At 35.6% G+C, this 25,954-nt stretch overlaps 1 protein-coding gene across 2 annotated transcripts in view; it reads right to left on the bottom strand.

Moving 5' to 3' along the window:
• LOC110965743 (pro-neuregulin-3, membrane-bound isoform) overlaps positions 1-25,954 on the bottom strand; it is a 547,688-nt gene that overhangs the window by 95,099 nt on the left and 426,635 nt on the right. For both annotated transcript variants that reach the window (XM_051959594.1, XM_051959593.1), the window contains one exon: positions 3,670-3,743. In XM_051959594.1, coding sequence (XP_051815554.1) covers positions 3,670-3,743 — 74 coding nt within the window. The remainder of the gene's footprint in view (positions 1-3,669; positions 3,744-25,954) is intronic.

Below are 25,954 nucleotides of genomic sequence, written 5' to 3' on the forward strand. Positions count from 1 at the left end.
TCGACTTTTCCAAGTCCCTCATTTCACACAAAAGACTTACAAACTCCCAATTTATATGGAAATTCACCTGAAAGACTCACACAGATTAATAGACTGATAATTGGTGACTGAATGAGGTGAGAAAACCAATCTGAGGTTAAGTTGTGGCTTCTTTTTTTTCTCTCTTCAGCCTGCAGTTAGAATCAGCTCAGGTTTCAGAAAACACAGGAAACAAACCAGAGCTGCAGCTTTAGCCTGTAAAAAAGCTCAGTGTTTTTATGAAACACTGCCCTCAGGGGACATGTATGTAAACGACCTGAGTTCCCAGCAGCCAGACGTACGCCTCCTCACAGCCACTTAAAGCTGTTCAGCATCTTCCTCAGTTTAATCATGATGCTGCATCTGAATGCATGTTATATACAACGGTTTATTTCACAGCTTAGTCATCTCTGGAGCAGAAAAGGAGTTTAGAAAGTTGTTTCTGTTAACTTTTATCTCCATATAATCGTACATTTAACACATTGAACTGGAGATAAATGCGAAATTTCTGCATGTTATCAGCAAAAAGACAGATCTATCATTTGACCTTTTTTAGATTAATTTTAATTAATAGTCAACCAGAGTAAGATGGTATTTCAATTCTTTTCTTCGATTAAAGTGATTTTGACTACAAAAATTTAAATCATTTTACTGTTCTGAGGAAACATTTTTCAGTTCAAAATCAATCTCTGTGTTTTGTTTTCTAGATTTTTATTTGCTTTAACAGAGTTGATAGATGTGTCATCTTTTTCTTTACCGTTTACATTAGAGTCATATGAATGAATATCCATTAATTTTTTAAAAATAATATTTTTTTAAATGAATGGAAAAATGTCCATTCAAAATGAATTTTATCTATGTTTATGTTGCAGTTACAGTTAAAGCAATATAAAAATGTTAAAATCTCAATAAAAATATATAAATACAAATGCAAATATATATGTGTGTACGTAAATGTTCTAAATGCTTCTTGACTTCATTAAATTATAATAGTTTACAGTAAATTATTTCTTTCTTTTTCAAGATTTTAGAATTAAATAACACAGTTTTAGTCTTTCATGATGTAGTGATGTTCTGTTTTTTAGCGTTTAACTGTATTTCTTGTGCACAAATATTAAGATTCTTTTTATCATTATATTTAATAATATATACATAATAATATACGCTACCAGTAAAAAATTCGGATACACTTTCAATGGTTTTCATTTACTTATTATTTTTTACATTGTAGATTAATACTGAAGATGAACACTTATTTGTTTACAACATAATTCCATAAATATTGGTTTATAGTTTTGATGTCTTCAGTATTAATCTACAATATATAAAATAATTAAGTAAAAACCACTGGATGAGACGATGTGTCCAAACTTTTGACCCGTAGTGTACATACTACTACTGCAACAACTATAAATAATAATAATAGCATTGAAAGATATTATTATTATTGTTATTACTGTTATTTTCATTTTATTATTGTTATCATATTATTTTATATTATTATTATAAGAACACTGTATACACATGTTAAGGAGGGCCTCTTATCTTATTAAGTTACTGGAATAGTCCTCTAACTTTTTCTATTAGCTCTTTTGCAAATTTATAATAACAACCTACCTAATAGCCCTTTAATGCAGCTGTGAACTGTGAAACCGTGCAGATTAGACTCGTAATAACCCATCAGTGACACTTCTAACGCGTGTTTTTCGCTCCGATCAACAGATGCAGCAACAGCAAACTGTTTCCGTCTGACATCTGACAAATTGCTTCATTGCCGAGGACGCCAGCAGCCGTCAGCTCTCAGGTCAGCAGGTTGGTGTACAAACAATGCGACGGGTGTCACTTGGCTGAGCACCACAGTTGTTCTAACAAGGACAATTACCCTAATACTTGCTTGGAATTAAAAACCTCATTACAGAGACTTAATTAATGATCTGGAAAGTAAAGGATATTAACAAATAGCGAGCGATAGCACTGTTGTTGCCACGTCCAATCTACGCCTCTCGTTTATGGCCCATTCTCCTTTGCAATCAAGTAGAAAATTTCATATTCATAATGGGGAATTTAAATTTGAATATGAGCTTGGCGGAGTTTTTTCTTTTATTTTTTTATTCGACATTGGACAGCAAGTAAAAGTCCTTTTATTGTAAATGCTACTATTACAGGCCGTTAGTAGAAAAGTCACAGATAAGCTTTTATGGAGCAACAACATTAGCGGTCCAGTGACAAGGTTGGATTTATTTAAAATGAGCTAAGAGCAGCAGTGAAATTAATACGGCACAGATAGCCAGTTCCTTGCAATTTGTGTTCTTCCCTCCACTATGTGACATTGAGACGACCATGTGTTGAGGAGATAAAGAAATGGGAGAAGTGACATTAGTAGGAGAGGATGTTTGAGAGGAAAATGGAAAAAGGTAACAGGAGGGTAAGTTATGACAAAGAGCAACGACAGGAGAAAGAACAGCTCAGACTGAAGCACCGAGAATCCAGAAATTCTTGTTACTTTCAAGAACAGCAGAACTCAGCTTAATATTCTTTGGAAATCAGATTTTTTTTTTTCAGAATTATGCAGAATATTCCTCAAATTGAAGGACTCAGAATCCACAAATAATTGACACTTAAACATGAAATAAAAACCTGACTGAAGATTGTTTGGAAAAATCTATTTTTTGCTGAATTTTGTAGCACATTCCTTGTCTACAAATAAGAAATACAGACAAGAAGAAGGAGCAACAACAGAAGAAACAAAAGCACTGAGAATCCATAAATTATTGTTACTAAACGACAAAACTTGATTTAAGATTTTTTGGGATAATATATTTTGTACAGTTTTGCAGCAGATTCTTCAGATCAAAGGACTGACAATAGAAAGAGGAACAACAACAGAAAGACCAGCTCAAATCGAAGCACTAAGAATCCATAAATGACTGTTATTTACCCCCCCCCCCCCAAAAAAAAAAGCTTGACAGAAGACTCTTTGTTGACAGATTTTTGCAGCATACTCCTTTGCTTTGCATTAAGAAACTCAGTCAAATCTGTTAAGAAATCCTTATTTTCCTACTTTGCAGCAGCCTTTTTCACTGCGCTCATCAAAGCATGTAACAGCATCGGCTTCCATTCTGAGACCTGCTGCTTTTCTAATCGCAGACCGACGCTTGCCTGGGACGGAGGTGGACACAATTAGTGGAACTAGCTGCTAAAGATCAGAAACCTGCATTAAAACCCTCTGAAACATCTACGTCTCCTTAATGTGCATCTGTTCACGCAATGCACTGAGGAAGTTTAGTTTTTAGAGCACAAATAAAATTTAATGTCCAGCAGGAAGAGCATAGCTGCTGCAGGAGCACTTTAAAGAAAGATTATACATGCACAAGGGGAGTTTTTAGCTGTGGAAGTACTTCTGTAAGTAACTGTTAGTTGCAAGAACATGCACGAGAAATACCAGTGTGAGGTGGTGAACATTTACATCTTTGGTTTATTAATCCGGATCAATACGCTTAAAGTTCACGTTCATGCAGCTGAATCTCATCAGAATGCTGCAATAAAGTAGTTTTTTCATGTTTATGCCTTGTTTTAGATGTTTAAATTAGGTTTTTAGGTGCTAGAATGGATGCTTTTTGCATAGAAGTGAATAAAAAAATGGAGTATTACTTGGATCGGAGAGGATGGAGTCGGTCTTGGGCAGGAACTGGTCGCATCGGATCCCCTGGTAGCCTTCTCGACACCTGGTGGAGGTAGAGACAGAAATAATTAGTCGCTGCTGTGACACAAATGCCACAGCAACTGATGCAAATGCAACACAAACCGCCTCCCTGTGATTTAAGACAAAACCTCTGCACAAAAGTTGCAAATTAAGCCAAGCAGAGGTGGTCTTTCGAGGCAGAAACCTGCACCAGGAATGAATTTCCTCAACGAAAACATCCGTCTTTTCAAGCTAAAATCACAACAAGCAGAAAAGCAGCGTCCATTCTCCATTAAGGAAGAGCAAATGACATTTCTCTGAAATGAGTTTTGGGTTCCTTCCTTGGTCAGGAAATCTTGAATAAAAACACAGATGTACAGTCGAGGCTGATGTGAGAACTGTTTAACCCAAATGAACCAGAGACGCCGTCCACGTTTTCTTGACAGTCTTCAGACTTTTCCAGAAATCTAAACTGTCGAAATTTGATTGGCACATTAGCAGCGGTCGGCCGATGATCATTAAGCAGCTAATGAATTCTGAATTGTGCTCGGCTGCCCTTCACAAAATGTTCCAGGAAAAGGCGGCGCGGTGCAAGGATGTGTTTTTAATTAATTTCAGCTCAATAAATATGTCCTTATCAACATATGGGAGTGTAGCTGGAAGATAGCGGCGAGGCTAAAGTTCTGGTTGGCGGTGGAAAGCCTAATTGGGTGCCTCGGCTGGATTGGATAGCAATCTTTGCCTCTGGCCATTTGTACCTTTTGCTCGCCACTCTGCTTTTCTTGGACCCTCTGGAGAAAAATTCGTACGTGCAAATAAAGTCCAAACCTCAGGAGCAGAAGAAGTTTGAGGATCCTCTCAAAGTCTGACCTCAATCATTCGGTTGCTTTCTCCACTGCTCTGTTTAGCAAAGTCTCAGTTTTCGGCTGAACTCCAGTGGCTTCAGTGATTCTGGAATGGATCTGAATGTGATCTGACAGGTTGACAGCAGGGCAAAATTACACAACCTAACGAAACCGAGAAAACATCCACGACGAACCCCCGGACTAAACATGGCACGGAGCTCAGTATTACAAGAAAATGTCAAAGATTGAGCTGCAGAATGATCATAGAAACTTTTTTTGTTTAGTTTTTCATCTGCAGTGAGTGATTTTCAATTACGACACCAACTACGGTAGGAAAGGAGAAAGTTGCACTTGATCGGGTATAAAGCACTTTGGATGGAAAAGAGGCAAATATGGCAAGATAGAAGGTGATAAGAAACACTGCAATGCTGAGTACAAACCACAGATAATGATGGATGAACACTCCATGAGGTCACCAATAAGTTTCTAAATTGTGCTAAGTGATAGAGACTGTAATACGTTGGCATCCATCTGTCATTGAAAGTGGCCACTTACTTTGCATAACTTTAAGCCTTCATACCATAAAATTGTTTTTATTTCTAAATTCAGCACCTGTACATTTATTATTAATGTGGAAATTAGCTAAAGAGACCAAAATTGCTTTTATACCACACTGTAAACGTGTTTATTTCTGATGTAAAGTTGGACATTTCAACATGGCAGTCTATGGGGGTTGGAACCAGCCTCTAGTGGACATGTGAGGAATTGCAGCTTTTGGCACTGAATTTCTTTATTTTTAAACTTTAATGGTTGCTGTTCGATCTAAAAATACATGTAAAAGGCAACAAAATGTATTTATGACACTGAATGTCTCCAATCTCTCTATACATTGTATAAACACAAGGTTCTTTTTTAATTGGTGCTTAATATCTGTAAGTAATGATATTCTGCCAAAATACAGCTACAAATTGTTATCTGTAATTGAATGAATTGGGAAACTGCAAAAAAAACAAAACAACAACTAACAATCGGGTGGATTTTTTGTTTTACAGTGTCTCAGTATGTACAATTCTATTTATCATTGTATACAAATAATATTCAATATTTCTGGTAACTTCACAGTTTTTACACAGGATTTATAAACATAATGATAAAACATGTGATCTCATGTAAAACTAAGGTTAGAAAAATTATATGATTTTTGAAAAAATGAATTTTGTTTTAGTTTTCAGTCATTTTACTACACACTTTGTCATATTTTACATTTTTGTTATATTTTTTTCTTTTCAGTCACTATGATGCCTATAGTGAACTAAAGATTCTGCAGATTTACTCCAAATATTATTACTAATATTAAAAAAACAGAGTGGGCAATAGTCACTCTCGATTCTTAAAAGCCACAGTTGACATTTTATTCTCCTTATATTGTAGACAAGTCAGATTTCCATAATACCAAACACTGATTGTCATAGTAACCTGAGTGTATTTTGAACAAACAACGTGATGTTTCTCCTCCTATACATGTCGCATGGAGACTGTCACATTCATCACTTCCCTGACAGACATAATGATCACATCAACCAGGATGCCTCAGAAATCTCCTCGTTTGTCAAGGTGTCAACGCTGCAGCTTCTCCTGTAAAACTTTGTTGTTCTCAGCTTCTGGTGTCGCAAATATGTGTTGTGTGGGAGCAGCAGAGCAAAAACAAAACAAGTACAGTCGCTTTGTTTCAGAGGCACGATCTGAACTGTGTCTCTACACTCTGGTAGAGGTCGGTTTGGATGCTCTCACAGCCAGACTCCAGGAATTTTAGTGGAAAATAGTGCAAAGACTGACTAAATCAGATCCTTAAATTTAAGATGAAACCCAGCAGGTTGCTTTAAACACACATGCACTTCCTTTCTGTGCTAAATATGCGGCCATTTAACATCTATGGATGCCACTGTGACCTGAGCTGACTAAACGCTGACAGCAGACAACCTCTGCAGCACCAGACAAAGGTAATTAAAAGAACCGAGGCTGAGCACGGTGACAGAGCCTGGCACTCATTAGGGGGAGCTGTGGACATGGAAGGCAAAAATGAAAACACTCGGAGGCAACACAATTACGCACAGTTGCACCGCCGCCTTGTTGTTTGGCCACGAGCGCCTCCAAACAGCTGTAATATCCTGCTTGATTGCATCTCCAGCCCTGCAGTTTGTGGCGTTTTTGTCCCACCAACTCTGCTTTTTGTTTGCCCGGTCGGTTCCCAGCAGAGATCATAAACACTCTGGAGTGTTTCTCTGAGGAGAGAATCTAAGAACGGATGGGAGGCGTTCGGAGGGGATCGAAGAAGTTGCATGGCTTCTAATTAGCACCAGAGTCATTAATTAAAACAGGAAGAGGAAGCGTGCAAGCGAGTAAAGGCGAGCAGCTCATGGATGCACAAAGCAGAGCAGAAGGTAAATAGAAACATGGCGCCTGCAGGATGATGAATTTCTGCAGAAACAAGAGGGAAAACCTGCACTTGTGAACAAAAATGCACATTTGTATGCACATCAAATGTGCAGTAAAGCAGTAAAGAGGTGGAGACTGTCATTTTATGCAGAATTTAAAGCCTTAATACAATTTTTACAAATTCAAATGTACAAATTCAACCCTTGTACAGTTAAATTAGTTCTAAAAACCCAAATTGTTTATGTAAAAGGCTGTGAATATGTCTACTTCTGGTGTATAATTCTACATTTTACATGGAGCTCAGTGGTGAGTGACTTGCTTTTGGATCAGCCTCTAGTGAACATCTGAGTAACTGCAGCTTTTGACACTTTTTTTTTTTTTAAAGGAGAGACATTTTGAAAAGCTACAGAAGTTTGGACAATAAAAATGTTAAAAGTGTTTTTGGCAGTGTATAACCTCTATAAGCATAGATAATAGCTTAAATTATAGTTTCTATCATTAAATACACAGTTAAAAAATCTAATTGAGCAGCTCCTAGCAAATTCAAACATGAACTAAAAGGTAGAGACTCCTATGATCCAACACCATCTCATTTATAATGCATAATTTTAAGCCTTGACACAGTTTAAACAGGTGAGCTATTGCACCAGGCTGTAAATGTGTTTATTTCTGCTGTAAAGCTGGACATTTCACCGTGGAGCTCTGTGAGGATTGACTCCCTTTCAGATCCGGCTCTACTGGACATTTGTGGAACTGCAGTTTTTGGCACATAATTTTGTCACTCTTGAACTGGTAAAAGTAAGTATATAACTTTCTGTAAGTAACCACAAAGCTGACAGATATGACACTTTTACAGGCCTATTTCTTGAATAATATTTTGACATGGCATGGAAAGCAGAGAAGAACATAGAACAATGGATAAATTTTATGTATAATACAAAAAAACTTGGGGAAGAATCTCATTTTCCCTTCCAAACTCTGGTCAAACTGGGACAAAATTGATGTAAATATATAACATCCACTTCTCTTGATGCAGCTTTCCCATTGTTAACTTTTAAAAATGTCTTAATTAATATACTGTTGGGAAAAAAATTGTCAACTTTCTTTAATGAGTTTTTGTAGACTTTGTGCATTTTGCAAGCTTTCACAAATACATTTTTACATAATTATTAAGCTTAAAATGTCCTATTTTTTATTTTTGGAAAATTACTTGTGTAAGAATCTTTTTTTATTGAGTCCCTGCAAGGACTTTTTAAAGACTTTTTGCACTTTTGCAAGCTTTTGCAAGCAGAATTTTAAATTTATATATTTTTCATCAAGCATAATGATACAGTATATTATGCCCAAATCCTGGGTAGTAATGTTTAGATTCTGAAGGGAAGCTTCAGGGATTTAAATGCTGCAATTTTTAACTTTAAAGGTACTTTTTGAAAACTTAGTGAACTCTTTGGTTCAAACATCTACCTTCTTCTGCTTTAGTAACAATTACATATTTAGGATATGTTAATTTGGCCTAAAAACAGACAAACATGAGATAGATAGATAGATAGATAGATAGATAGATAGATAGATAGATAGATAGATAGATAGATAGATAGATAGATAGATAGATAGATAGATAAAATCTTTATTAATCCCACAGTGGGAAAATTTACATTGTAGGAAGGACCTTAAAAATCAACAGGTGGGTTCAAGCCCTGCGACAGACTGGCGACCTGTCCAGGGTGTCCCCTGCCTTTGCCTGAGTCAGCTGGGATAGACTCCAGCACCCCCCATGACCCTAGTGAGGATAAAGCGGTGTATAGAGAATGGATGGATGGAACAGGTGGGTTCATTCTCATGTTGTGTGTCTTTATTTTGTCCTCTAAAGTTCTGCACAAAGATGATATTTATAGTTTTTTTTCCCGTCCAGTCCAGAGAGAAACTCAACAAAATGGCAAATGAAGACAGATTTTTGAAATGTTCTCCTCTGCAACCTCGTTTCTGTTGAGCTCCTCCTGCGGCGGCGGCAGACAGAAAACATAGATCACTTCCCTCCTCAGATACTAAAGATGTGATACAAATAAATTAATGAGGCGATTTGTGGTGTCAAACATCAAAAGAAGCATTAGAGATCCAAATAACTGCTTCTCTCTCCTTGGCAGGGTGGCCATTTGGACCAATTTAATACAGTGCAGGTCCACAGTATCGCGAGGCTCAATGGTCTATTAAAGGAAAATATGCCACAGTGCATTGGTCAGACTGAGACAGGTTGGCTCAGTGATCTTCACATTGTGGACCATTTTCCTGCCGTGAAATTCATTTGGCCGATACACTTCCAGTAAACTGCCCAACAAATAACAGCAAATAGCTGAAGGAAAGTGTTGTTCCTGTCACGGCTGGAGCCTTACCTGCAAACAGTCTGCTCAGGGCAGGCTTCAGGAGGGAAAATTCACCAAGAAAAGACACAAATGTTCAGTTGAAAGGGTTCAGGCAGCTCTGTCTTAGTCTGAAAGCTCCGAAATGTTTGGATTACACCTGTTTGTACATATCTTGCAAATTTTCCCTCTGAAGTCTGATAGTTTCTGAGTTGTTTCTTGCTTTTTTGCACATTTTTCTTCATTCGTCATTGCAGTATAAAATCCTGCACCTCTATGGAAATAGAACCACCGTGAAAAAGAAGAGAGAACCAGTCTGTGCAGCATGACATTAATGTTAACAAAACAAAAGTTTCTTTGAATATTTATTTTGCAAAAGTTGAACAAACCGGGATTCAATGTGTGCAGCATTTTTACCAATTCTCACTGAACTGGAAAAAAATAAAAAAAAAAGGTAGCTCTTAATCTCTTAATCACAGCTGAGCCATGAATAGATTCACGGTTTCAACAAAAGATGTGGATTTTGTATTTTCTAGAACCTGGTTAGTGTAAACACTTCATTTTTGGCATTTTTAAAAATGAGAAGTAAATTAAGTAATTTTGATGAAATATTACAATTCTCACCTTAGATTTGGGTACATTGTCCAAACAGAGCTGGATCTGCTCTGAGTGAACACTGAAAAGGTTCTGAATTCTTGTCATGTGACTGTTGGTCATCGCTGAGCTGTTTCCATAATTTGTCTTTTTTACAGAATCTGGTCAATGCAAACAATTATTATTTTTTTAGCATTTTTTTTTAACTGAGACAAGAAGAACAAAGTGATTTTATTAAGTATCGCAATTTTAGGTTTAAATTTGGTGACATTTCCTAAGAGAAGTGAATGTCACAGATGACTACATCAAGGACCTTTAGAAAGTTGACAATCTGCTCATTATTTCTGTTTTTATAGTTTGTTGCTCTGAACAACAGAGCCATATTGATAATTGAAAAAAAACTAACATGCCTTTCAAACCAGTCATCATGATTTGGTGTTTAGGGGGCGAAAAGTAACATTGCTTGCAGTTCAGTTGAAAAGTTCTTGAATGTTTGTCATGTGATTGAGCTGAGTCACTAATGTTGTCATGGTTTCCACAGAAGATGCAGGATTTTTCATTTTTACAGAATCTTGTTCATGCAAAAGCTTAATTTTTGGCAACTGTTTTAAAAACCAGACAAGTAGAATAAAGTAATTTTGATGAGAAAAGTTCTATTTTAAGCCTGTTTCCTAACACATGATCATTTTAAGTTGAAAACCTGTTGATTATTCCTGTTTTTGTGGGTTTTTTTGCTCTGAAAAATGATTTAAAAACCTAACACGCCTTTTAAACCAGTCACTGTGTTTTGGTATTTAGTGGTTTAAACATTCTTCTAAACTTTGTAATTGTCCAACAACTTGTAAAAATAAACCACATCAGTCACTGCATGTGCAGAAATTGATCCATTAAGTTTCTTCTAAACATGCAACGTGATGAATGAGGTGAAATTTGTCTCTGTGCTGCAAATAGTTCACAAATGAAGCTCAGCAGGTTTTATAGCGCTGAGAGTAAACATACACAGCCAGACATGAAGAAAGTCAATTAACCAGCCACAGAAAGTTCATTTACCAAAAAGGTTCCAATCAATGAGGTGTTTAGAGAATTCCTCACCAAGTTTTGGACGTAAAAGTGAAAGAAAAAAAACGCTTTAATTACGTGTGACAAACAGAAACGGATATTCTTTCATTGTGTTATTTGTAATTAGGTTTTAAAGCAGCATAATGACGGTTTAAAAACCTCCAGATACTCAGTGGAGTCGCATCGTTTGATGTATCAAATCCTAATGTGATCCACTATGTCTGCTCGGCTCTAATGGCAACTTTCTGCTTGGTTTGTTTAATCAGACCTGCAGACAACCAAATACAATTGACAGGCTGCACTTCAAAAGAGGCCTGAGATGATTACTTTTCTCCTTTAATGACATTACATATCGCTCAGCCGCGTGTGCTTCCATTCATTCCTGCCTCTGTCGTGATGGGACAGAAAATTGAAATGAAAATCTAGCTTTGCCGGGTATCAAGGGGACTCTGTTCTCTCTTTTTTTTCTTTCCCAGACGAGGTGATTGAAATGCATCTGGGGTGTCTCAGCCTGATGCTGTATGAGAAGCAGGCAGCCAGGCGGTGAAACTGTGTGTGGATTGTTGTTGTCCATGTATTTGGATGCATGCAGGACTTTGAATGTTTGCATTTCACCCAGAAGAAAACACCCAGTTATACACATGTATGTCTGAGAGACCGCAGTCCTTCAGGATGCTCTCTACCAGCATTTATCTCCTTATTATCTCATTGGATCATAGAACAGACAGTTTAAGGAAAGAAACCAAACTGTCCTGAAAATCAAAAGGTGTTTCCAAGCCAGGAAATCTACACTAACAGCTATTTTGCCGTTGCTGATCCAATTCTTTGAGCTATGTAAAAAATCCCCACTTATACAGTTAAATTATCGATAGACCAAAAGTGTATTTTTGCACCAGGCTGTAAATATGGGAACTTCTTCTGCACGCTTGGATATTTTAACATGGAGTGCGCTGGGAATTGACTCACTTTTAGATTCACCTGTGGACATTTGAGGAACTGCAGTTTTTGGCACTTTATTTTCAGTCCATGTAAAACAAAACAAATATTATAAAAACTATATAACAAATACTATATTCGATGAAAACAGGGGGTCCTCGGTTTACGTCGTCCTCGACCTACAGCGTTTTGTCGTTTCACCACTTTGGATTGTGCTACATTTGCTAACTTTTTGCCCTTCATTTGCCCAAGTGTAAGTCAGACTCTTCTGATGGCAGTGCTTCGAAGAAAAGGAAAGCCATCTCCATGGAAATAAAAGTAGATATAATAAAACGCTCAAGTTGTAAATACAGTGCAACATATTCTGTTGACTTCCTGTAAAATGACTCATACATGTATGAAAGTCACTGGTACTCATAACTTTCAAAGTTATGAGTACCAGTGACTTTCTTTCCAAAGGACTGACCAATATTGTGAAGTTCTGACTTATTTACTTACTTAAAAACTGACTTACATCGGGCCGTAGGAACGGAATTCCAATATAAGCCTAGGACCCCCTGTACAAGGTTTATCAATCTTGAACTGACAGATATGACAATTTAATTTTGTATATTTTTCTTATGAAGATGAATATCACAATTTTAATCTTAGATTTTGTTTGTCAGGGACGTGTAGTTCAAGGACCGTGGGAATGTTGAAAATCTTTTGATTGTTTGTTTTTATTGTTTCTATTTGTAATAAATAGTGTATTTTGTTGACCTCTTAAAAAGATAACATGACTTTTAAACCCACCTGCAGGTTTTCTGGATCAGAAGGTGAAAATAAAAAATTGCACCCTTCATACTAATGATCATTAAATGTTACCAAACAGGGACTGCGGCTAAAAGGTCAGGTATGAAATCACCGTAAGCCCAAAATTAAATCAAGATGAAAGGACTTCTTGGAGCTTTCTGTGAAATAAACCAGATATAATGTCCATGAGGCTGCTGTGTTCAGGTATGACTGCAGTTTAATCGAATTCAACTTTCATTTCTGAATGGCCTCTGTGGTGTTAAAATCAAAACTAAATCGGCTTTTTGAGTCAAGCTGGAAGGTGAAGAAGGTTTTATTTTGCAAGGAAATTAAAAAGCTTTATCCCAGGACACTGTGAACTTCTGTTAACTTATGAGGCACCTTGGGAAAATAAAACCCATTTATTTCAGAACAACTAGGAATCCAAACCTTCAGAACTGACCCATTATTGTGCTCCTTCTTAAATTTATCCAGTCACATTCAACCATTTCAATTTCCTACTAAGTTTGCAGTCATTTGTCTCATTTCTTTTCTGTTTAGTTGTATCTGATTTCTAAACATCTCTTGTTCTTAAATTAATGCTTATCTACCTGAGTGTACCAAACACAGCTAATTATTCTTGAAATGTTTTTAAAATGAGGCACATAGAATAAAGTGTTTTTGATGAAATATTGTGATTTAAGCTTCGATTTAGTTTAGTAACAGCAGTGACAGTTTTTCATTCTGTTTTTTGAATTTACTGTTCTGAGAAATGGAGCCTTTTTTTTTTTTTTTTTTGCAATTTTTACAACCCACCATGCTTTTCAAACGGTCACAGTTTTTTTGTTTTTGTTTTTTTGTTTTGGACTAGGGGATGGATTTCTGCTCTTACTCTTGCTCTGACCTAGCCTAGCCGCGCTAGACAACCCACGGCAACGAATTTAATTCTCTGCCAGGGTGGGTCTAGTTACCCTCCATAAGGCTCGAGGTTGGATTCTCCTAAAACTGGCCGGACCAATCACCATGAAGTGTAGAGTCAGAAGGCGGGCATAACTAAGTGACGACAGAGGCGTGACGATTCTGACAGAAACAACCGGCGCACAATAAACAGTTATCTTTTGACTCGGCTTTGGCCACAGCCCTTAAAGATTTGAAGCTAAAATTCAACTTGAAAGATAAACAAAGGACGGCACTGAAGTGTTTCATTGAGAAGAAAGACGTATTTGGACTTATGCCGACGGGATATGGCAAATCCTTAATATACCAGTTGGCTCCGCTGGTTGGGAAGCTAATGGGACTTAGCCACAATCCGCTGGCGTTCTAGGAACTACGTCAGCCTATTCGTTGCGCTGATTGGTTGTATACCTACCCAATTGCTGCAGAGTGATTTGAAAGACAACCTTTTAGCCCGCCTTCCTCCCTGTGGAGCGGCCCTACACCCTTGGGCCTTCAGAACATGGGTCTAGCGCGGCTAGGCTAGCTCTGACCTGCAGTACAGCTGAAAAGTTCCTGATTTTTTTGTCACAGTGCTGTTGATCACAGCCGTGTCAATCATGAGTTCATGGTTCTGGTCAATGTAAACACTGTTTTTGGCTATTTTTCAAATGAGGCATGTAGAAAGAAGTGTTTCTGATGAAATATTGTGATTTTAAACTTAGATTTAGTTTAATAACAGAAGTAAATGTCACACAGAAACCACAGAGAAGTTGAAAATGTGGTGATTTGTTGTGTTCTCACAAATGATTTTTAAAAACTAACACGTATTTCAAACTGGTCATTGGGTTTGGGGATCTGCCTGCAGTTCAGCTGAATAGTCCCTGAATTTTATCCACATGGCTGTTGGTCACAGCTGAGTCAATGATGAGTTGACAGTTGTGTCACGAAATGCAGAATTTTTTGTTTTATACAGATTCTGGTTAATGTAAACACCTTGTTTTTGTGCAAATGTTTAAGTAAGACCGGTTACGGTTATTTTCGTTACATTTCTAACAGAAATGGATGCCACAGATGATTATATTTAGGACTATTAGAATGTTAAAACGTTCAAAATGAGACAAATAAAATTGACAGATTTTCATGAAACATTTACTAACAGAACTGAATATTGCAGGTAATTCAAGGATCACTGGAAAGTTGAAAATCATTGTGTTTTATGATTCTTCTCTTCAAATTTTTCAGGCAGGATTCAACAATTTAAGTTTTCCACCAAGTTGGGAGCCATCTTTTACATTTCTTTTCCTTCTACTTGTTGGATTCCTGATCTTCTCTTGTTCCTAAATAAAGCTGCATCTCTCTTACAAGCTGTTAAAAATCACCACATGAAGCTTCACCTCAAATCTCTTTCAACCCGAGGTGGGAAGCTCCTCAATAATTCAAAGCCCTTTCTCTTCACTGATCTCGAAATTAAAACCAAAACTTTTCCTGATATCGCTCCTTTTATTTTCCTCAAAAAACCACTTCACATGCTGACTCTCTTTCTGTCCTTTAGCTCCTCCACCTCTTCTTTAAAATATTCTCTGCTGTGTGTAAAACCAGCGCGACTGATCCTTATCACAAAGTAAATGAGAATCACTGTAGGGGAATGTAATTAAAGCATGATATGCCTCAATTATGCACAAAAACAGCCACCTTCTGATCCGCTGGATGTTATCAGTGAATGGAAATTTGCCATTGAACTTTTAGATCTTGCCGTCAACCGCTTGTGTGAAGACGATTTTCAAGGAAAATTCACCAGCGTCTTCACACTTTTCTGCAGTTTATCTTGAGTTTGCACATCTCTAAAGCCATAGGAGCAGTTTCTTTGGCACCACAGGTAGCTGTTTGCAAGGTTCATGCAAATGCAAACTTTTCTCACCAAAAGCAGAATTTCAGCCCAGCAGAGGGGATTTTTTGGAGCACTTTTGGCCAAAATATAACCATTTTCCAACCCAATCTGCAGCGTGAAGAATGCATGCAGAAAGAAGTACACAACAGAGTCCCAAACTTCAAAGCAACTCAGTTCACCCAAGTGATATTTTATTCTGCTGCAGATGATCATCGTCGCTCTCATTAAACACTTTCCTCTGTAAATGTGGAAATCTTGATAGGAGCCAGAAATACCATTAAAGGCGAGATAACACCCTTATCTCTTCTTCATTCTGCCCTCTCTCTCCATTTCCCGCTGACTCCTTTTGACTTTCTTTTTAGAAATATTGATATTTTATCACTTAGACCACTTATCTCCGTGCATAATAATTCCCTCCCTCTAAGCCACTCTGATTAGATGGTTTGTTCTGTCGGCAGGATTGCAGGAGAATCTTTGTATTGCATCTGGATGTTTGAGGTATTTACATCAATCAAGTTATCTGTTATCTGCATTGAGCAACAAGTTTCTGCCTCCTGTCAGCCTCCAGCAGCAGCAGCAACCTATACTGAGTCAACAGATATTTACAACAAGTATTGATAAGAGGACGACATACATACTGCATCAAAAAATGTTTTCTGACTGTCATTTTTACTCTTATTTTGCAGATTAAATTACACATAATGGCTGGCAAAATTGCTGTAAGAGGACTCAGATAAGTAAATGTAGCTGTTTGAAATAAAAATTACATATATTAAAGACGGAAAAATGGTAATGATTTTGTATTTTACAGATTTTTAACTGTATTTTCCATATTTTCCATGTTTTGTTAAATCACTGCTGAAGTAAAAAAAAAAATCACTGAAAAATATGTTTATTTATTTTGTTTACTTTATTCATGCTGTTTGAAAAATTTAAAAAAAATTAAAGACTGAAAAATGGTAATGGTTATTTTTATTTTACAGATATTTAAGCTGTGTTTTGCATACTTTTTCTGTTTTGGTAAAGTATAACTAATCTAAAAAAATCACTGTAAAAATATTTATTTCATTTTATTGCTGCTATCTTAAAGAAAAAATAAAATGTTATTGTTTTTTAAAATGTAATTTTTTTTAATTTTACAGATTTGTAATCAACATTTTGCACATTTTCCTGTTTTGGTAAATTTGAGCTAATCTATAAAAAGCACTGAAAACAGTATTTATATTAAAGTATTATATTTCATTTTGTTACTGCTATTTTAAATAAAAATAGCATTCATTTTTATTTTTCAAAATGGTAATAATTTTTATATTTTACAGATTTTCAAGCTGTATTTTGCACATTTTTCCTATTCTGTTAAATTACAGCTAATCTAATAAAAAGAAATAAATCACTGAAATATATATTTATTTACATGTAAATTTGAGAGAGAAAACAGTAGCAAACTGTTAATAATGCCTATAAGAGTAATTTGGATTTTTTTTTTTAAAAAAAAGGTAATTTGTTCTTTTATAACATTGACTATAACATTTTTGTATTTAAAACAGCAACAACAGCAAAAAATACAGATATTTGCTGTTGTTTTACGGAAAAAATAAATATATTGAAGACTGAGACATAGTAAATACAAGTTGTTGTAATTTAGCATTGTAAAAACGATATTTTACAGATTTTCCCTGATAAATTACAGATATCTTTTATATTTGATTTATTTATATGCTGACTGTCAAAAACCAAACAAATAAAAAAGAAACTGTTTGTAATGTGCAGATCAAAATTTTATATTTTCATAAAGTGAATTTTATGAATTTTTGAAAAAATACAAACATTTGCAGTTATTTGAAAGAAAAATGACAAATATTAAGAGATGAAAAAAGTTTTTTTGTATTTTATAGACATTTAAAATGTATTTTAAGGGTTTCCCTATTTTTTTAAATTGCAGATAACATCTAGTCAAATCATAGAAAAAAATATTTACATGTTATGTAGAAAAATAAAAAAAAACAAATATTAAAATAAAATATTATAAAAATTGGCAAAAATGTCCCCATAAAGAATCTGTATTTCTAAAAATAGGAACTTCTTCTTTTACAATTTGCAACCAGCTTTACTGTATTTCATTCAGCTAGAAATATTATTATTTTATTGATATTTGTCATGATATTCGCTGTTTTTACAGCTTTGTAACTTTCTATTTTTACACATACTTTTCTGTCACACTTGCTGCCAGTTTTTCAGCGTATTTCACATTTTACCTCATAGAGTCTCTAAAGTTTGATGCTGAAGGTCTTCACTGTTTTGTCCAGAGCCTTGACTGCAGTTCAGTCCAACACAAAGTGAATTTATTTAAATGCTACATAGAAGTTAGACAGCCACCCTGTCTCACAATAAATTACATTTCTGTACAGCTAAAAACTGCATTCTGAGTTTGAAAGAAATGTATTTTCTTCTCAAAACGGAAGAACGTACCGCTGGAGGAAACATGTTCAGTTTAAAGAGCCGAGAAATCTGCCTGGAGATGGAAACATAAATCTAGAACCACAGTTTTGCTTGTTTGGTTTGGAAGAATATCCTATTTTGGTATCAAATATGATGATTTCACAACTTTTTCCCGGCTATCAGGCTGACAAGTCCCATCACAAGCAATATACGATTAAGATTCTGAAAAGGAGTGACAATAAAGTTCTAAAATAAATGGTAAAGACATTTTTAAAGATATAAAACACATACATAAATCTGCAAGGATAAGAAATACATCACAAATAAACTTAACCTGGGAGAAAATGTGACTGAAAATGCAGTTTATGTGTAGAAGAATTCTTCAGCGAGGCTTCAACATCAGAGTTTTCCGTCCACAAACCTTTGACTGTGTTGTGTATGACATCATTAAGATACTTTCAGAACAATTTGTGTTCCTTATTACGGACTAATGCTGCCAAACTCCGGCCCTCAGAAACAGAATGTTTACTGTGACTTTGCTGTAAACTGTAATATCTTTGCCCTTTCCTCCTGATTTGAGATAATGAGTGTTTCGGCTCTCACTTTTATTTGTTTTCGGTCTCAGACACCGCCGTGCCCTTTGGCGGTGGAAACAAAAGAAAACCGTGGACTCGGTTAAATAAGGTTCCAGTGGGGTGGCACTTTTATCACGTCTTCATTTCAGAAAATACAGCAGAAACGCCCGAGGAGGCTTCATGCTGTTTGTGTTGAGGAATGACATGAAAGCTTCGACCTTTGGACAAAAATTAAGCTGCAGAAAAGTCCGTCAGGGTGATCAGATAATTAAACTTGGCCTTTTTTCCTTCTGTTTTTGATAATTTTTTGTCCCTTTGGAGATATTTTGCATCACTGATCCTGTTAGAGGACACTTTTTGGAAAGGATAATACTTCACAGAGGAATTTGAAGTTATAACCTTCTAGAAACTGGCAGCCACTTCATCTCCCAAATGTTGACGCTGGGATTTAAATTCTTATGCATGTAAAATGTAATTTTGTGACTGGAACAATGTGGTGAAGCTCACAGGAAATACAGAGAGTGCTACTCCAGAGACAGACGGTGTTAGATTAGAAAGAAATCCGACAGAAAACATTTAAATGTGTCCAAAGATGCTCAGTTACAGTATGTTTACTCAACATATTGATTTACAGTGATATTGATGATTAAAGAATGTTTTGAGACAGAAAAAATAGGAATTCAGTTTGTTTTCTGTGTAGATAATCTGTGATTAGTTTGTAGATTTTATAATAAGCTTTAAGTTATAACTTCAAGTTTATTTGCTTCCAATCTAACCCTAACCCAAAACCTGTATTCTCTACATGATGTCAGTAACTACTGTATATCATAGATCAGCTGTAGTACCTAGTTGTTCCACCAGGTGGAGCCTCTTGCTATTTAATACTGTAGAGCCCAGAGGAGGGGTCACTCAGACTACAAGCAGTTCATGTTGGTAACCAGAGAGCATTGTGGGGGATTAGCTAGCAGCAGGGCACCCTGACAAAGACTCCAGCGACCATTAATGATCTCCTACCAGAGTTCATGAGTTTAAGACAAACTGAGATCAACTAGAACAGAATTCCTGTATCATAGTGACATATTGAAGAAACTAGTCAATCAATCTATAGACAGCTCATGTTGGCAAGCAGAGAGCATTGTGGGAGTTTAGCTAGCAACGGGCACCGTGACAAAGACTCTAGGGATGATTAATCACCATCGACCAAAGCTCACATGGTTAAGACAAACTGGAATCAACTTGGACAGAGTTTGTGCATTACTGTGAGATACAGAAGAAAACCAGTCAATCAAACTACAGACAGAAGAATTGGGAAGAAAAGGGCATTATGGGAGTTTAGCTAGCAATGGGCACCATGACAAAGACTTCTGTGTCGCCTAATGATGTCCACTTTGAGCTAATGTGTTTTTATGTATTCTAGTATCATATAGACAAATTTAAAGTAAGGCAAATCACATTTCTGTTGACGAAAAACAGCAATTTTATCACTAGACTTCAAGTGTTCGCTAATGCTACTCATTATCAATTAGCCAAATTAGCCCAAATCAAATGTCAAAGTGCAGATTTTAATGTTTGTCTGCAGCCGGGTACCCTCCAGTCTGCAAATAACACCACCAAAAAAGCAGCAACAAGATACAGGATTCATTTTGTGATTATTTCTGACCCGAAGCACTCCAGCGCTCGACCAGCTGCATTCAAAACTTCATAACTAGCGAGGAGCCGGTTGCATGCAGCACACTGCGAGGCAATTATTTTTAGAGAGAGGGAGAACCGGGCCATGTGGAACAGAGGAAACAGCAAAAGCAAATGCTGCCGAGACAAAGAGCTTGCTGTAACGTTTCACCTGGCAAACGACGCTTCCTGTCAGAGGGATGCAGCGTCACGTGTAGGTAAATCCTGGGGAAGAATCAGCGAGCGCTTAAACTGTAATTTGTCTTTCAGAAATGCATCTATGTCATTTTTTTTTCTAATGGTTTTTGTCCAGTTTTTAACTTGGTCTTAGTAAAGCAGCACAAAAAATGTTCAAATGCATGAAAAATAATAAAATCCTTCAACGTTCTTAGATTTTCTCCACATGATGGACCCATACAAAGCTCCTTTACTTTATAAATTAACTTCACTCATTTACATATTGGGGTGAAGATCCCGTAGTATTATTTAGGATGTGATGCTATATGAGAAATTTAATTTGATAGAAAACCCTGCAAAAATGATACAAAATATGACTTTACCTGATTATCACACATATTAAGTGTAAAATCGAACAATATTTTTATATTTTACTCATACGACGGAACCTTATGAAACTCCTTTACTTTATGAATTAACTCGTTAAAAAAATCGGGGTTAAGCCCGTGTAGTGTTATTTATGATGCGATCCTACCAGAGTAATTTACATATTAAGATAAAAAAAACTCTGCAAAAATTATATAAAATATGACTTTACTTGATTGTTACACATATTTATTTATTTGATGGTATTTAAAATGCAATTTGTCTTCTGGAAATCTATTTTAAACCCATTTTGTTGGTTTCTGTTCACTTCTTTAATTCATAAATATTGGGGTTAAGTAATTACCTAAGAGTAACTTACATAATTGGATAAAAAAAAAATGATACAAAATACTATAATTATATACAATATGTTCTGTTTTATCTCAGTTTTTCCAACTTGTGGTTGTATTTATGCAACTCAGCCTCAGGAGAGAGGCACCAAAAATGTTCGGCTGCATGATTATTCATAAAATCTGAATTTTTCTTTACATCTTATCATATGTCAGACTGTATAAAGCTCCTTTACCTGCAGGTGATGTGGAAGAATTTCAATTTCATCAAAACTCTACCTGAGGCAGGGAGGGATTATATCAGGAGCATTACCAGTTTTTAGAGGATTATTACCCACAGTGATGATTTAGGACTTAAAGAGTTCCCCCAAAGCTGAGAGATAGATGTCACAATCACGATAGAAACAATTATTACCCCAGAAAAAAAGCTGCCGAGCTGTCAGAGGTGACAGGTGATTATTTCTGCTGATGGCTTCCAATACACGACACGTCTCTGAGGACCGAAACCTTTTGTTTCCCGCAAACAAGTTCGATATAAATCAGCAGAAAGTTGATAAGCAAAGCAAGCGAGCCATTCTGAAGACAGATTAGGATAATATCGAGCACAAGGACGTTTATTCTGCCGACTGTGGTATCAGATAATGGATGATCACAAAAGGAAACTTCGCAGCAGCAGACGGAGGAAGATGGGATTTGCATTCATGGGAGCCTAAAGTGATGACCTTTGGTGTTTTCTGCCGCTGCCCTCCGACTGAACTCTTTGATAAATCTGTCAGTCTGATCCTCGGCAGTGAGGGGAGGAATCGGAGGTGTTTAACGAAGCCGAATGATTCTATTGTTGGAGCTATGAACTGCAAAAATCCAATATTTAAGGAATTCAGCGTTTTTAAGTTTGACGTGTGACCCTTCTTTAACCCAAACTCACTGAGACTCTGGAATTAAAGCAGGATTTAGTGAATTTAATGCTCACATCTTCCATCAACCTTCTTCTGAATCAGATGATGTTCTACACACAGAACATCAGCACATTTAACAAAGCCATGCAGAATTTTACCTTCTAGTGGGAGTATTTTTAGTTACAGGCCTTCTTTTGACCATGTCTGAGTCATTTTCAACAATTATTCAGTAATACTGAATCATTTAGTGCAGCAGAGAGACAAATCAAATGTTTAATTCTGGAAAAAACATATTTGAGTGCAGCTAAAAAGTGATTTTGAAAATTTTTTTGGTAATTTTTACTATTCTGAACCACATTTTTGTCATGGTTGACCATTTCTGAACTATTATTAGCATATTTTGAATAATTTTTGTGTAACTTTACTACACTGTTATGTCATTTTGAACATTTCTTTAGGGATTTTGTATGCGGGTATTATTGTAGCTAAACTATTTGTCAATGTGAATTGAGAGTTGTCTGTCTGTATTTCAATCCATGTGTCCGAAGTGAGATTTGTCCATGTGTAAAAGAATTTGTCTATGTGAACTGAGATTTGTCAATGCGCACCGGAATCTTCAAAAGTCGTCTGAAAATGTAAAATTTGTACATGCAATAAGATTTGTCCATGCGTAAAAGGAGTTGTCAATGCGTACAAAGGCGTTAGTAGTTGAAAACTTTACGTTTACGTTAGTTTTTATGAGAACTCAAATGTGTTTTTCAGACCTGAACATTTCATGTGAAGTTATGAGGCTCAGAAATGATCAGCAAAATTTCATTCAAAATTGAAATTGCGACCACTTTATGTACTTCAATGTCCTGTAATTCTGAAAATGTTCATAGAATGAAGGTCAAACTCTGCATGGACTCATTAAATATACTAAAGTTACTGCAGGTAAATAAAATACCATCTGATTCTGAGGAAATCACATGGAGATATTGATTGTTTTTTCATAGAATTGCATATCTGGTGATCAGATATGATGCCTACACTGTAGAAAATATATGTTTTTCCTGTAAAATCATGCACTAATAGTTGGATATTTATGTTAACAATGTGCAGATTTCCTATGATTTTTCACCTGTGATGTCTAACATGTTACGTCTTAGCATTCCTGCAGTAAAATCAGATTTGGGATGCCACGTTTTTACAGAATCCCCTCTGCTGCTGTAACTGCAAATGTTCCTGCTGCGGGATTAATAAAACCTTATTTTATCTGATCTTATTTCAACTGAATTATCATTATTATGCAAAAATAACTGCAAAGGGCTGTAATTTCCATTTCTAGCGGTGGGGAAATGTTGCACTGTGGGGTCTTTAGACAGGTTGGATGTTTCGGACGACACGTTTATGATCAATCGTGGAGGTTTTTTTTTAAATTCTACATGTTGAAATGTTTCTACCTGGGATGAATAGTTAATTCACGCAGGGCACCGAATGCTCACAACTGTGCTCTGGACAAATCCGAAGAAGCAATTTAAAGCAGTTTTACAGTAATTCAGTCTGTCATTAATGAAACTATCCTGAGGAGAATAAAACGGAGTCCATGTTTTATGCAAAAGCTTCTGTCGAGGAGTCAGGAGTCATCTGCACTGTAAAAAAAATGTGTTGTAAATTTGACGGTGAAAAACTGTCAAACCGTGACAGTAAAAATCTGTAAACTCTAAAACAGTTTGATCCAGTTTACATAACACTGAATCGCGTTAAGTGATTTAGTTAATCAGGGAGAAAAACATTTTATTTAGGTTTTTTTCTCTTGAAAAGAAGATATTTTACTGCTCTTGCACAGTTTTTTAATGGAAAAATGCTGCAATATGCAAAACATCAAAACTGTAATTTTTGCACAAATTTCTTGAAAAGAACACCAGTTTTCACAGTTAAATGTATGTACTGACAACAGACACACGCCCTAATAGTTGCAGTAGCAGTTTGTTACCAGTCAAACTGATGTACTTTTCTGTCTCTGTCTGTTGTGCTGCTAATAGAAAAATGCTGTAATATTCATAATAGGTCAAACACACTTTATTTTAAATTGTATTTTCATGTGAATTTTCAAGTAAAACTAAATTGTTTTAAAGGTTGTAACTTTTTAAACATATTTCGAAAACAAAATCAACAATGTTGATACATTTCATTGTGGTAAATGAAGAAAATATTTTACTGCAATTTTCCGGTAGAGGCAACCACAGCTGCCAGAATTTTACCGTATAGACAATAGTTGTTTTTTTTTTTCCAGTGTGGATTCTTTCTGGCCTTCACATTGGATCGGAGATTTCGAATTATGTGAACACAACGACTCGTGTCAACTCATCATAATTGCAAAAGAACAAGAAAGAAAACGTGGTCAATTGAAGCCCTGAATGAGGTTTAAGTGCAGGCTCTCGTAACGATGAAGAGCAGAATGAGGCCTTTCATCCTCGTCGTTTTCACTCCTGAGCTTCAATATGCTGCACAACAAGGGGCTGCAGACAATAAAGAGGACAGTAAGTGGAAGAAAATAGCTGCAGCAAAAAAAGCAAAAAGTCAACCTACCCTCCAAAAAAAAATAAAAAATAAATCAATAAAAATCTGTTGTTAACAGCATTCTTCAGAGGCGAGAGGAAATAATTACTACATTACAGGAGAAGACGTTTACACAAGACTTCCGCTGAGCCGCAGGACCAGAAACCGGCAGCTTTCTGCGACCTAAAAAGACCTGAACCGCATCAAACCGACTGCTGCCGTTTGCTGACAGTGTTTTTGTCAAATACAGACTTTGAGAAGGTTTATTGACAGAAAGTCGCTGGACTGTAGGTCGCTGTTTGGTCCTTTTAGTCTCAGAAAAGCTCCACTACACTGTGAAAAAACATTTGGTCACAAAATGGTGAAAGAGCAAGAGAGTCAGAAAAACATATTAATAAACACTGGAATACTCAAGGTGTGAACATGATGAAAATAAAAGGAATATCTGTGATTCATGGTCACACACTCTTAAAGAATAAAAGAATGAACCACAATTTGTAGATAGATTTTTGTTGTTTTTCATTTGAATTTAATGTTTTTTTCTGCAATTTTACTAGATATCATCTGTAAGTGTTATTTGTATTTTAGTTATTTTGTGTCATTTAACAAAACAGGGAAAATCTGACAGAGTTTGTCATATGTAAGAAAAAGAAATCTAGATTTTATGGGGAGGATTTTTACTGAATCTTCTTTTTTTGTTATTTAACACACATTTCCAACATACACAAAAATATTAATAAAATCACTATTTTGGAATTTTAATGTAAAACGTCATTGATTTATTGAATCTGTGACTACTGGCAATTTTAATTTCACAAATATTTCATCTTTTATTTAATATTAAACTGTTTTGTTCAATACTGTAAACCTATTCTTTTTCAATTAGACAAAATAAATGACAGTGAAAAAAAATATTAGCTCTGTATTTCACAAATACTTTATATTTAAAAGACTAAACAGTTAAATTCAAGTATAATGTTGTCAACAAATTTTTTTTAAATTGGACAAAGTTAATGACAGTTTAAAAAATATGTAGAATTAGTTTTGTAATTCTACATAAATTTGTGGGATGTTAGGAAAATAGAAATAAATCTGTGTTTTGGAGGATTTTTAAATGCTATTTATTATTATTACTGAAACTTCCTTTATTATTTTACATTTTTTTTAAATACACAAAAATCTACATTTTAAGGTAAAATAACTTTAGAAATATGTGACTAAATAAAAATAAATTTAAAGTTTAATTTCACAAATATTCCTTTCATATATATATTATATATATGTATATATATTATATATATATATATATATATATATAATTAATTTTTTTATTTATTACCACATAACACTTGCTCTGTTTTTTATTCTTCTATGTTGACTTTGTGAACTAAACACTAAATAAAACTGATTCTGGATCTTC

The sequence above is a fragment of the Acanthochromis polyacanthus genome, chromosome 15 (genome assembly GCF_021347895.1).
Source record: "Acanthochromis polyacanthus isolate Apoly-LR-REF ecotype Palm Island chromosome 15, KAUST_Apoly_ChrSc, whole genome shotgun sequence".
In the NCBI taxonomy this organism is placed as follows: domain Eukaryota; kingdom Metazoa; phylum Chordata; class Actinopteri; family Pomacentridae; genus Acanthochromis; species Acanthochromis polyacanthus.